Below are 13,926 nucleotides of genomic sequence, written 5' to 3'. Positions count from 1 at the left end.
CTTAGATCAGATGGACGCCTCTGTCCCTAGAATTCTAATGGTCTCAGGCCTGATACTTAGTATGTCCCTGCTGAAGAACAGTCCCTAAAAGATCCCATTACTCAACAGGAAATAAGTAAGAGGTGGCAAAAAGGGAAACACAGTGAAAGAGCTTGTCCATTCCACCACTCCAGCTCTGTAGTCACTGCAGGGGAAGCTCTGCTTTCAAATAGCCAGAGAACTTTGTCACTGCACAGAATACTGTTTCAGTTAGTACATGGGGTCATCAGGGAAGTTCTAGGAGTTAAGCATGACCAATGCTCTCTCCCTCTTCATGGATGTACGTACGAACGGGGTCCCTGTCTTTGCCTGGGCTTCCCTTGTGGCTCAGCTGGTAAAGAATCCACCTGCAATGCGGGAGACCTGGGTTCGATCCCTGGGTTGGGAAGATCCCCTGGAGAAGGGAACAGCTACCCACTACAGTATTCTGGCCTGGAGAATTCCATGGACTGTATAGTCCATGGGGCTGGTCAACAATGGTGGAAAGGAGGCTTTAAATAAGAAGACAGCAGCTTGCCATTCAAGTGTTTTGACAATCCCTACATGTATGTAAACATACACAAACCCATCTAAAGGACAGACTATTCCACAAGGGTCGATAACACTGGTTATTAGGGCCACTGGATATGTTTAGAGCCAGACATTTCTTGGCGAAAGAGATAAATCCACAGAAGCCCCTCAAATTTCTTTCTCCTTTTTGTGTTCAGGATACAGCTGGTTCCAAATTCCAAGAGAAAACCCGAGTTGACAGTTGGGCATAGGGTATTGGTGGGTAGCTGAAGCCCCAAACAATTATGACATACACTCTTTACAAGGAAAAATAGATTGCACGATATAATTGCATCACCACAAAGCAAACACTGCTTATTAAGATGATCAGAAAGATCAGTGAGTGCAGCACTGCTTTAAAGGAAGCTCTGTCAACTCTATATAAATACATTTGGCAGAAGATAAATCAAACCAGAAGAGACTCCATTTGGCTTGGGGACATTACTTAAAATTAGTGTTCAAACAATAACGTGGCTAAAATCAATCCCATTGCAAACCCACTGAGATCCCCACAGAGTGTCTGCATCAAAAACGGGGTTACCACTCGGTCTGCAGTCCTGTCTTCTGACTTTCTGTCTTGCTACTGTGTAATTTGGATGTGAGGTTTCACGGGTTGCACAGTAATATGATTTTTAAATTCTTGGACGACTCTCTAAAAGTTGAGTGCACAACCGCAGGGAAATTTAGCTACTATAGGTTTCTGTGTTATTTAAATATCTGTTTGATTTAGTTCAGAGAAGAGGGGTCTCTAAAGGTTAAAAAAGATGCTTTTATGCCTTTTTTTTTTTTTAACCCCAGGATTACACTGGCATAGACAGGGTCTGAGCGTCTAAAGTAAATTTGTGTTTTTCAAGTTACATATTTTAATGCCAACTATCATCTCTTTCTTCTGTTGACTTTTTAGGGGGTGAGGGTTATTCTTTCTATCTTTGAATCACTTTTGATCAGAGGCATTGACAGTGGCTTCAGTCATCTCATATCAACAATAAAGCACACACGTACAAGTGCAACCAGAGAGACATTCCCAGATGACTTACTAGGCAGGGCAGGAGAAGGCATTGCACATTTTGGGTTCAGTTGCTGGCCTGGCTCTTGCATTGCAGAATGAGGAATTGACTTGAGTGTTTTGATCTCGTAAGCAAACGGCCTTGACACTTATGTAACCTAGTAAGACATCAAAAGTTACCAAGCGAAAACTACAGATAACCAATGCCATTTAGTTTCCAAGTTTAGCTTCCCATGTACCAGGGTTCTGATGTTTTACTGAAGACAGAATCCAAATATTGTGTGAAAACACTTTATTTGAAAACATCTACAACACATGCGAATCCCACTTCTATCTCCACCTCCCCCAAAATAACTGCTTACATAGTTTAATATTTTTAACATGCAGCTTCTTAGTTTTCAAGACCACCATGGATTCTAGAATCATACTGTGATAAAAACGACCTTTTGAAAACAGGGCAGCTGTATAGGGAAATGTCACACAAGCTTTAATTTACATTGCACATATCTAATGAAAAATGCTCTTCAAAGAACAATCATGGGTGAATTAACTGTGGAAACTCTAAGATTCTGCATTTTCATGAAGCACTTTTACTTCCATAAGACTGTTGTGCATATATAAATGGAAACTTGCACTCACTGACTATGTATTCATACCTGTTCATTACGACTCTGTTTTTTGTTTTCTGTCTGTTCACCCTACTGCCTGGCTTTCAATGTTCGTTTTAGGACCTCTCATCGGAGGTGTACAGTTTTCGATGAGTAACTGTATTTGACAGCTCCCCATAAAGGGAGCCTGCTTCCTCTTTTAATTGTTTTTATTCACATGGACTTTTCTTTAAAATGGAATCTGAGCAACAATGAAAAGCCACTCTTGCTAGAATGATTAGGTTGAAGTGGGTTTATATTCAGGAAAAGGAAAGTGAAGTCGCTCAGTCATGTCCAACTCTTTCCAACCCCATGGACTGTAACCTACCAGGCTCTTCTGTCCAAGGGATTTTCCAGGCAGGAGCACTGGAGTGGGTTGCCATTTCCTACTCCATTATGTTCCGGAGGAACTGATCAAAACATCTGGACTCTCTACAGTTAAGAGTTTGCTTCTGGAGAATATTCATTTGGACTCCTCTTACGCCTTAGACACACCATGGCCTGTGAGTCACATGAAGGGGCTGCTAATTCAAGGCAAGGGAGAATCCCACAATGCATTTGTCCAACGTCATCCCTTTGGTTGTATTTATTCCCTGTAAATGGAATATGGACTCTCTCTACTTTCCAAGAAAGTCTGCATTCCCTGGATACCACAAAATTACTGAAAATGATCTTAAAGACCATTCAGTGTATGAACAACTGATTACGCTCAAACACTACAAGAAAAAGAGCATAGACATGGCTAAAGCAGGGTTTCTGTTCCTTAAAAAAAGATCAAGTGATATGTGTGGTGTGTGTCTGAGTATATAAAATACATGCATTTTTTACATTGGCTTGAGAAAAAGAATAGAATGATATAGACCCAAATACTGACGTTGGCTACTGCTGATTAAAGGATCATGGGAGATTATTTCCTTCTTTATAGCATATTGCTTTAAAATGTGTATTAATAAAAAATATTCCTGTTTATTACTAATTACTAAAATATTAATCATTTATATATTAAATATATTTATATAATATGCATATGAAAATATATTTATAAATGTAATAAATATATAAAATTATTCTATCTTTTTTAAAAAAGAAGTATTCCTCCTATTTTGTTAACTAGCATGGGCAGCTAAAGACCAGACCTCAGAGACAAGAATTTCTTAATTTTCTCCACTTCTGCTCTCTCTGGTCCCAAGATGCCCCGCTTTGCCCAGCAGAAAGGACATGGTAGGAACCCCTGCTGTCACCAGGCGCTCTGAGCATGAGAAAGTAAGGGACCAATCTTCACGCTTTGGTTTCATGTCAGGACTTATTCACGGACTTTCACCTTCTTCCCAAAGGGGCAAGCGTGACAGAGACTGACTTACCAACAAATAGGTGATACTCTGAGGTCGAAATAGGACGCCTCCCTTCTGCTCACTGAGGGGATGGCTGGGACTCCTCCCTCCTTACAAAGGTCATTTCTCACACTGAACCCACTTGCCTGCAGAGATTCTGTTGACATCACCCCTGGGGGGATAGACTATACTGCCTTCATGTGTTAGCTCGCGGCCTTAAGCCTGCCTGGCGTGTGTTCTCACTGTCTATCGCCTACCTTCTCTAAATCCCCCTGGAAAGTTGACAACAACAGAAACAACAGAAAGAAAGAAAACTGTTGGCAGATACCAATCCTCATATTTATAATAAAGGGACACTATTTTTTATATTTTTCTCCCCTGGAAGTTTCAGATGCATCATTTTCGAGTCCTGGTTATAGTTGACTTGAGATTTGCTTGAGTTGATTCCTTTCTATTAATACATAGGAAAATCCCCAAAGACTACAAATAATATTTGATTTTTTCCCTCTAAATAGTGACAGTTCTTATAAAGATAGCTCTTTTGTTGCTTATTTCAACCAGACAATTGAAAGAGGTCTGGAGTGGGAGAGCCTGTTTTAAGAGAAGACGTGGAAGACGGAATTGGGAAACCTACCTCCCCCACAGGAGACAGAGCAATCTGTCTGCACTGTGCTCCAGGCGTAGCTGTGTCTTTTTGAGGCTGGCAGAGTTCCATTCGTGATCTTGGGAAGTGCATACTTCCAAGCTATTCCTGGGTTTTTGCCTTGCATGAGAATCTGGACAGTATAAGATACAAATCAGAGATCAAGACGCAGGTCAGACCCTGGAATTCCAGAAAACTCAGTGAACGTTTTAAAGATATTTCTACAACATTTTGGAATCAAGATTGCTGGGAGAAATATTAATAACGTCAGATAAGCAGATGACACCACCCTTAGGGCAGAAAGCAAAGAAGAACTAAAGAGCCTCTTGATGAAAGTGAAAGAGGAAAGTGAAAAAGTTGGCTTAAAACTCAACATTCAGAAAACTAAGATCATGACATCTGGTCCCATCACTTCATGGCAAGTAGATGGGGAAACAATGGAAACAGTGACAGACTTTATTTTTGGGGGCTCCAAAATCACTGCAGATGGTGACTGCAGCCATGAAATTAAAAGAATCTTGCTCCTTGGAAGAAAAGCTATGACCAACCTAGACAGCATATTAAAAAGCAGAGACATTACTTTGCCAACAGAGGTCCGTCTAGTCAAAGCTATGGTTTTTCCAGTAGTCATGTATGGATGTGAGAGTTGGACAATAAAGAAAGCTGAACATCGAATAATTGATGGTTTTGAACTGTGGTGTTGGAGAAGACTCTTGAGAGTCTCTTGGACTGCAAGGAGATCCAACCAGTCCATTCTAAAGGAAATCAGTCCTGAATAGTCATTGGAAGGACTGATGCTGAAGCTGAAACTCCAATGCTTTGACCACCTGATGCAAAGAACTGACTCATTGGAAAAGACCCTGATGCTGGGAAAGATTGAAGGTGGGAGGAGAAGGGGACAACAGAGGATAAGATGGTTGGATGACATCACTGACTCGATGGACATGAGTTTGAGTAAGCTCTGGGAGTTGGTGATGGACAGGGAGGCCTGGCATGCTGCAGTCTATGGGGTCACAGAGTTGGACATGAACTGAACTGAACGACATTTTGATCTCAGAGCTGGTTTGTGTCATTGTTCCCAAGTACATTTTATGCTGATTGGAAGTCTGCCCGTGACACTTTAAAACGTGTAGCTCCAGATAGTCAAAGCTGTGATGTGGAAAGCTAGTAGGGGAACAATACATTTGCTATAAGCCCATGACCCAGGTTTGATCATTGATCTGGATAAACCCGATTAAGACAGCAAGAAAATAGATCTTCACATTATGTTGAAGGGAGGTCAGACTATGAAGTTTTAATCTTCACATTAAACTTGAAAGCCTAGCATGGTTCTCACACACACTGGTACCCCACAAATAATCAAAGTGTTATTCGTTCAGTCATGTCTGACTCTTTGAGACCGCATGGACTGTAAGCCCACCAGGCTCCTCTGTCCATGGGGTTTTCCAGGCAAGAATACTAGAGTGGGTAACCAACCCTTTCTCCAGGGTATCTTCCCAGCCCAGGGATTGAACCTGGGTTTCCTGCACTGCAGGTAGATTCTTTATCATCTGAGCCACCAGGGGTTGAAACTCAATCTACATATATAAGTTTTTATGATTTATTCCATCCCACAACTTATAACGCATCTCCAGGATACCAGCAGCTGTTAGGCACAAAAGAGGAACACATGAAACCTTAGAATAAATACCCCACTTAGAATCACCTATCACCAACTCCAGAATCCAGGCAGATTTCCAATAGGACTTCCAAAGAGAATTTGCCCAAGAGTATATGTCTGTTAACTGTACTAGATGAGCAGATAAGACAGAAAGAAACATGATCAGAAGTAGGGGTTGGTACTGGAATGGATTTGACCTCAAAGGGGCAAGGAGCTTGGATAAATCTGATCCTAACAGGTGTGGCCACTAAAAAAGCCATCATTATAGGCACTTTGTCAGACACTCGGTTGGGCTTTTGTGCTGCATTCTCTCAAAAGAGTCCTCTAACAACTCTGGAATGTAGCTAATTTTTCACAGGAAAAATAAAAAAAAATACCCTGAGAAGAAAGAAGTTGTACAAGATCACACAACTGGTGACTGGCAAATGAGCTTAAAATAGAACTTAGACACTCCAACAAAATGTGCCTACAGACTGCAAGATATCACCTTGTTTTGTATTTACTTTTCATTGACGTATAGTAGAGTTACAATGTTGTATTAGTTTCAGATGGACAGCAAAGTGATTTAGCCATACACACACAATACACACACACACACATACAGATCTATAACTCTCTCTGTATATATATATATATATATATATATATATATATATACATATTCTTTTTCAGATTCTTTTCCATTATAGGTTATTATAAGATACTGGATACAGTTTCTGGTGCCATAAGTAGGTCCTTTTTATTTATTTTATATATAGTAGTGTGTATCTATTAATCCCAAACTCTCAACTTATCCCTCCCCCCTTTCCCTTTGGTAACCATAAATTTGTTCTCGGTGTCTGGAGATCACTTCCTTTTTGGTGTGGGCAAACACATTATTGGCCTCCTTTGCTGACTCTCTCTTTTCCTAACTATGTCTCTTTTTTTCCTTCAAATTCAAAGCATGGGTAAAAATAGCTGGTTCTCTCCCATCCCATGAATCTTGCGGAAAATCTGTTACCACCAGAGCTGGGCATTCATGCCCCCAAAGCAAAGCAGATTTCCAGTTAAAAATAGGAACCCCTGGCTCTATCTCTGTCTGGTGGGATCCAACCTCAATTAAAGCTGGGTGAGTGGCAGCGGTTCAAGGACCTCCATTGTGCCAGACCACTCCTTGGGCTGCTACGACATGGCTTCCACTTTACTATCAGCTTAAATGTCTCCAGAAGTATCATGGCTTACTCTGATCATTCTATGGTGTAGTCATCCTTTGTCAGCCAACAAAACAAAATCTTGGTGCCTCCCAGAAGAAAACAAACAGTTAATAGATGGGTCTTTGTTTCCTTCACCCCAATCCAAAGTAGAAACCAAACAAAACACAACAGGTAATACCATTAAAATTGACAAATGCCAAATTCTCATTAGTCACCAAGGAAAACCTTCTCAAAATCAAGGTCTTAGGAGGATGCCAGCAGGTGTTAGGCACAAAAGAAGCACACATAAAACCTTAGAATAAATACCCCACTTAGAATCACCTATCACTAATTCCAGAACCCAATACAGTGGAGTTGCATCACACACACATCTCAGACAGACATTTCAAGTCCAGGTGCTCTAGGTAGAGAAATCCGCTCACTTATCTCCACTTTCTAGGACCACCCATTCCCTGCCGCATTCAAACTGGTTCCTGGCTTCCACTCCCATAGGGGAAAGGGATCCCCAATAGAAATGCAAAGAAAATGAAAAATAACAAATGTATTACTATTACAGTTTTATAGCCAATGGCCTATAGGACATACAGTTTATATTTTGTTGGTTGGACATGTTAATACATTCATTGAATGCACAAATGAATATGATACTCAACTTTAAAACAAACAAATCAGGAACTTCCCTGGTGGTCGAGTGGTTAAGAATCTGCCTTGCAATACAAGGAACACAGGTTCGATTCGTGGTTGGGGAACTAAAATCCCACATGCCTCAGAGCAACCCAGTCCTCACGCCACAACTTCTAAAGGCCACACATCCCAACTAGAGTCCCTGTGCTGCACGAAAGGTCCCGGGTGCCACAACCAAGACCCGAGGCAGCCAACTAAATAGATAAATATTAAAAAAAACAAAACAAAACACCCCAAATCCAGTGGCTCACAGCATCATTATAATGTCTGTGCATCTGGAAGGTCAGGCTTCCCGGGCATAGTGGTAAAGAATCTGCCTGCCAAGCAGGAGACTCGGGTTCCATCTCTCACTGGGGAAGATCCTCCCTTAGAGAAGGAAATGGTAATCCACTCCATCTCATGGACAGAAGAGCCTGACGGGCTACAGTCCATAGGGTTGCAAAGAGTCAGACATGACTGAGCGACTAAACAACAATCTGGAAAGTCACAGGAGAACTGTATGTATAATCACGTAGGCTAAAAGACAATATTTGTATAAACCAGCAGAAAGCTGACTGTAGATTTTAACATCAGCTCATAAAGGCTTCTTAAAGTAATTATTTAAACAAATAAATGCCCAGATTAAATACATAAAAGATGAGTATTTGCCACTCACATTATTTGCTTCTTAATGATAATTAAAGCATTCTCTGCCCTTTTCTTTATCCTGTATGAGGAACAGAGTAACCAAGAATGAAATACACAGCAGTCATCTTACCTTTTACTGTCTTATGCCTGTACCAGCCAGTCCTTTAGAATCAGACTATCTGTCTGGCTAAAACAATCTCTGTTAGTCTGTCCTTCACCCCGTTCTAAAAAAAAACTAGACTTTGTTTTTAAAAAGTCAATTCCACCCTCAGGAATGGCTACATAATTTGTGTGTGTGTATGTGTGTGTGTGTCGGGGGGGTGCCTAGGGCAAAATGGAAATGAAAGGCCCCTTGTTTAAAAAAGTGATTAGGGATTTCAGGTTGGTGACAACAGAGCATTAAACCAATCACAGGGCAATTCTGAGCCCAAGGTCCCCAGTAACTCTGCGGGGTCCACATTCACGAAGCCACCTCAGCCCAACCTTAAGGTTGAGGTTTTCTCACCTGCATCAGTTTAAGACACAATTAAAAAGGTTCCAAGTTCTAAATGACCCCGTGGTCTGATGCCAGCTTTGACCACTCTTCTCAGATGGAGAATGAATTTGGCAGGTCTGTCTACACCTGAGTGACCACGACCATCACCGTGACCACAGACAGCCTGTCCCACCTGAGGCTCGGAAGCAAAGGGGCCTCGGGACAACGTGCGATAACCACACAGCCCAGATTCTAAGCACCTCTGAAACAGCACGTCATCTGGAAATGCTCATCCCCGTCACTGACATCTATTTTAAAGTATTTTCAGCAGTCCTGTCAAGCGCTGTAAGTAACTTTCTTCAGCACTAGTGGAGAACATGGAGACCCCCCAGGTCCTGCGGACGCCACTCCCCAACACCGCTGCCCGTTCCCCCCCCCCCTCACCAACGGCAGCATCACGGCACACCATCCCAACGTGGCCCAAAGAGCCATGTGGCCTGGCTGTGAAGTGCACACATTTGGAAAGATCGCCAGCAATTCAGTCTACTTAACTGGACTCAGGCCAGAGAATTTTCCAGCCAACTGGCATTGAGTCTCTTAATTTATAGCTGGCAAGCAACCTCCTTAAATGCTTCCAGGTCCACAGTAGAACTATTTAATGTCTACCTTGAACACACGAACCACCTGACTTCAGACACAACACTCCAGCAGCTCTGACCACAGGGTGCGGAGTGATAAAATTTACAGTTTAAGCTGGAAAACCACAGACAGGGCTGGACTCGACCAGTTCCCCTCTGAAGGAGGGCATGCGGGTTCTGCTTGGGGTGCTCACGGGTTAAAATAAAGGACACACTGAGTAATCTTGGGTAAATGGCTCGCTTGTACTCCCACTTTTATTTTTTAATATGCAAACTATAAAATGCCTTCAACCAGCTTCATCTTTGTTTCATTATTGAAGGCCTATGTTTTTCTTTTAAAGAAGTTGTCCTAATCCTATGAAATTAAAAGATGCTTGCTCCTTGGAAGAAAAGCTGTGACAAACCTAGACAACATATTAAAAAGCAGAGACATCACTTTGCTGACAAAGGTCCATCTAGTCAAAGCTATGGTTTTTCCAGTAGTCATGTATGGATGTGAGAGTTGGATCATCAAGAAGGCTGAGTGCCTAAGAATTGATGCTTTCAAACCATGGTGCTGGAGAAGACTGTTGAGAGACACTTGTACTGCAAGGAGATCCAACCCATCAATTCTAAAGGAAATAAATTCTGAATATTCATTGGAAGGACTGATGCTGAAGCTGAAGCTCCATTACTTTGGCCACCTGATGGAAAGAGCCGACTCACTGGAAAAGACCCCAATGCTGGGAAATATCGAGGGCAGGAGGAGAAGGGGACGACAGAGGATGAGATGGTTGGATGGCATCACCGACTTGATGGACATGAGAGTTTGAGAAAACTCCAGGAGACAGTGAAACTCCTGGTGTGCTACAGTCCATGGGGTCGCAAACAGTTGGACATGACTTAGTGACTGAACAACAAACCCTCCCATGGAAACTAAAGAGCTACAGTTAGGTTCTAAAGACCAGTTTTTTATTTAGTACAGGCTTGGAAGCTTGTTTCTCATCTTCAATAATGTAATAATGTACCTGATAGCTTTAAAAAATAATAATAGCCATACTTACGGTGTTTATGCCAGGCAAAGCATTGTACAGCATTATCTCTTTTACAGTTAATAATGACATCATGAGGAAGGCACAGTGCTATTAATACCCTAGTCTTGTAGATGAACGCAGCTAGTAAGTAGAAATCGGAGGAGGCAATGGCACCCCACTCCAGAACTCTTTCCTGGAAAATCCCACGGATGGAGGAGCCTGGTGGGCTGTAGTCCATGGGGTCACACAGTCAGACACGACTGAAGTGACTTAGCAGCAGCAGCAGCAGTAAGTAGCAACACGGGGAATTCAAGTTCCTGATAACTGCATGACTCACAAACTTGACCTCTTAACTTTCAGAACACTGCACCTCCAGCTCTGAAATGTCATGTCTAGGATTCTAATTTAAAATTCTCAAGACTGGAGGAACCCTGAAAAGATATCGTCACTGGGATCCAATAACATGCTCTAACATATACATTGTGCTATCGGTTCCAATCTGAAAATGTCCCTTCTTGAACATGCTAATACCTGATTTAAGGATTTGTGATTTTTAATCTCCTCAATCCATTTGCCCCTTCATTTACAGAAATGTTTGTTTTAAATACCGTTTTAACGGTTGAAATTCAACCCACTTTACAGATCGACCCCTTCCAACAAAGGCTGGATTTCGCAGTACCTTACATGTTGACCAAGTCAGAGGAGGAATCGTTTTTGTGGTGTGAGTTCATGATTCTGTTTGATCCTGTGATTTTCTGGGAAGCCTCATGATGTGAAAAATCAGCCAGTTGTCCCCAGCTTCTTGTTTGCTTCAAAGCCTGAAGACATGAGCAGGTATCATGTCTGGGACTGGGTGTGAGTGAGTCGGATTTGACAGGATGCAGCACCGCAAAGACCCGACTGGGGCCTTGGAAGTCCATCTACAAGGCGGCTTCAAAGGTGTGGGCTGACACATTGAACCTCGACTACCATTCTAATTCAACTCATCCACATTCCTAGCAGTTTAGGGGAGAGAAAGAGAATGCTCCGACCTGTCACAGAAGTATTTGCCGTGAATTAACTGGAGGCCCACACTTCAAACAGCAAACGGCAACCTGGAGAGAAGTGATGCGGCATCTCGGGAGCACATCTGACTCGTCCTCCGGAGCCTGGGGTTCCGCGTCATCTGGTCTCAATTAGTCCTCCGCAGGTTCTCTTCTGTGAGCCGTGTCTTCACTCCATCCCTGCTCCTTGGCTAATCTCTCTCCCTGACACTGATTCTATCCTGAGGCACATCTTTGCTCATCTCAGGCCCTGCCCCGTGGGGGAAGGGATGCAGACAGCAGGGTCATGAGGATGGGGCTAGATGAGAAGGGACGTCCCTGACTGTGATGCTACCACACCATCAACTCAGTGATCAATGTGCCCGTCCACCTGGTCTCCCCCCAACCCACCCATCATCGCCTTTGGCCAAAGAGTGGAGGAAGTTGTTTATGATAGTAATTTTCTTAAGACGTCTTTTTCTGCCTTGAAACTGGCCTGTGGTTAACCTATTTCTCACTTGCTGTCGTTACAAACGCTGCTGTAGGGGTCAGCGGCACTCTCCCTTGGTACATGATTAATTGGGAATGGGCTTTCAAAGAGTTAAACACTGCCTTCTGGTGTCTTAACAGAGAGGGGAATAAAAAACCCTTAACGTGAAGGAGAGCTTTTATTTTCAAGCCTTTTTTTTTTCCTAAAAAAAATGGAATGCTGTAAAAACACAGATGATCATATTTCAGTCTTAGACTAGTAACCTGTGTTATCATGTCAGCCTAAATCACTGTTTATCAGACGGGGATGAAGTTACTTTATAATGAAACACTCATGGTGAATTTCCTCAGCTACCCTCCAACTTCACGACAGCTTGATGGAGAATATGACTCATTCGCTGCTGTGTGTACTTGTGTGTGACTGCACGTGAGAGGGAAACAGAGACAGAGAAACAGAATAAAGGGGAGGAAGAAACAAAGGGAGAGGCAGCTAGGAGGGCAGAGAGAGGGCAGAGGGGAGGCAGCGGCAGGGTTGGGGGAGAGGGCTCACACGCAACAGCTAACAAACAGCTGATCTCAGTCACTTCTACAGAACGTCATCATCTCTAAGTAGACACCTTCACTAATCATAAAAAAAAAAGAGAAATTTTGTTTTTAATTCTCATTGCCCTTTAAAATTATATACTAAATGGACCTCTTGCAATGTACTTAAACAAAGGACAAAATTACTGACTTTATGTTACCTATATCTCAATCTCAAAGTGGAAAAACATTAAGTTGTCAGCCATACTCCAAACGCCCAGCACATATATATATATATAATATATACATACATACACACAGATATATATACACACATATATACATATATATATGTATATATATAATTTGTGTACATATGTATATATGGGCTTCCCTAGTGACTCAGATGGTAAAGAATCTGCCTGCAATGCAGGAGATCTGGGTTCAATCACTGAGTCAAGAAGATCCCCTGGAGAAGGGAATGGCAACCCACTCCACTATTCTTGCCTAGAGAATCCCATGGACAGAGGAGCCTGGTGGGCTACAGTCTGAGGGGTTGCAAAGAGTCAGACATGACTAAGCAACTAACACTTTCACTTTTCACATATATATGTATACACATACACACACACTTCAGAGTAAATGATTATTTTTCAACAAAGGGAGGTGTAAATTCCAACTCTGAACTTCGGTTTTCACATTTCTACCATGTCAGAAATGGTAAGGACCTAACAGAAGCAGAAGATATTAAGAAGAGGTAGCAAGAATATGGGGTCACACAGAGTCGGACACGACTGAAGTGACTTAGCAGCAGCAGCAGCAAGAATACACAGGAGAACTATACAAAAAAGATCTTCATGACCCAGATAATCACGATGGTGTGATCACTCACTTAGAGCTAGACATCCTGGAATGTGAAGTCAAGTGGGCCTTAGAAAGCATCACTATGAACAAAGCTAGTGGAGGTGATGGAATTCTAGGTGAGCTACTTCAAATCCTGAAAGATGATGCTGTGAAAGTGCTGCACTCAATATGCCAGCAAATTTGGAAAACAGCAGTGGCCACAGGACTGGGAAAGGTCAGTTTTCATTCCAATCCCAAAGAAAGGCAATGCCAAAGAATGCTCAAACTACCTCACAACTGCACTCATCTTACATGCTAGCAAAGTAATGCTCAAAATTCTCCAAGCCAGGCTTCAACAGTATGTGAACTGTGAACTTCCAGATATTCAAGCTGGATTTAGAAAAGGCAGAGAAACCAGGGATCAAATTGCCAACATCTGTTGGATCATCGAAAAAGCAAGAGACTGTGTGGATCACAACAAACTGTGGAAAATTCTTAAAGAGATGGGAATAGCAGACCACCTGATGTGCCTCCTGAGAAATCTG

The 13,926-nt window shown here is 42.3% G+C and overlaps 1 protein-coding gene across 1 annotated transcript in view; it reads right to left on the bottom strand.

The window, feature by feature from the left end:
- Positions 1-13,926, bottom strand: part of ADAMTS18 (ADAM metallopeptidase with thrombospondin type 1 motif 18) — a 159,341-nt gene that overhangs the window by 18,287 nt on the left and 127,128 nt on the right. Inside the window, exons 17-18 of the mRNA XM_088830827.1 lie at positions 4,207-4,348; positions 1,626-1,752 (exon numbers count right to left, since the gene is read on the bottom strand). Coding sequence (XP_088686953.1) covers positions 1,626-1,752; positions 4,207-4,348 — 269 coding nt within the window. The remainder of the gene's footprint in view (positions 1-1,625; positions 1,753-4,206; positions 4,349-13,926) is intronic.

This window comes from Moschus berezovskii, chromosome 22 (assembly GCF_049115385.1).
Source record: "Moschus berezovskii isolate FMDL1 chromosome 22, NW_MosBer_1.0, whole genome shotgun sequence".
Taxonomy (NCBI): domain Eukaryota; kingdom Metazoa; phylum Chordata; class Mammalia; order Artiodactyla; family Moschidae; genus Moschus; species Moschus berezovskii.
Note: the sequence above shows the minus strand (reverse complement) of the source record. Positions and strands in the feature narration are given on the sequence as shown.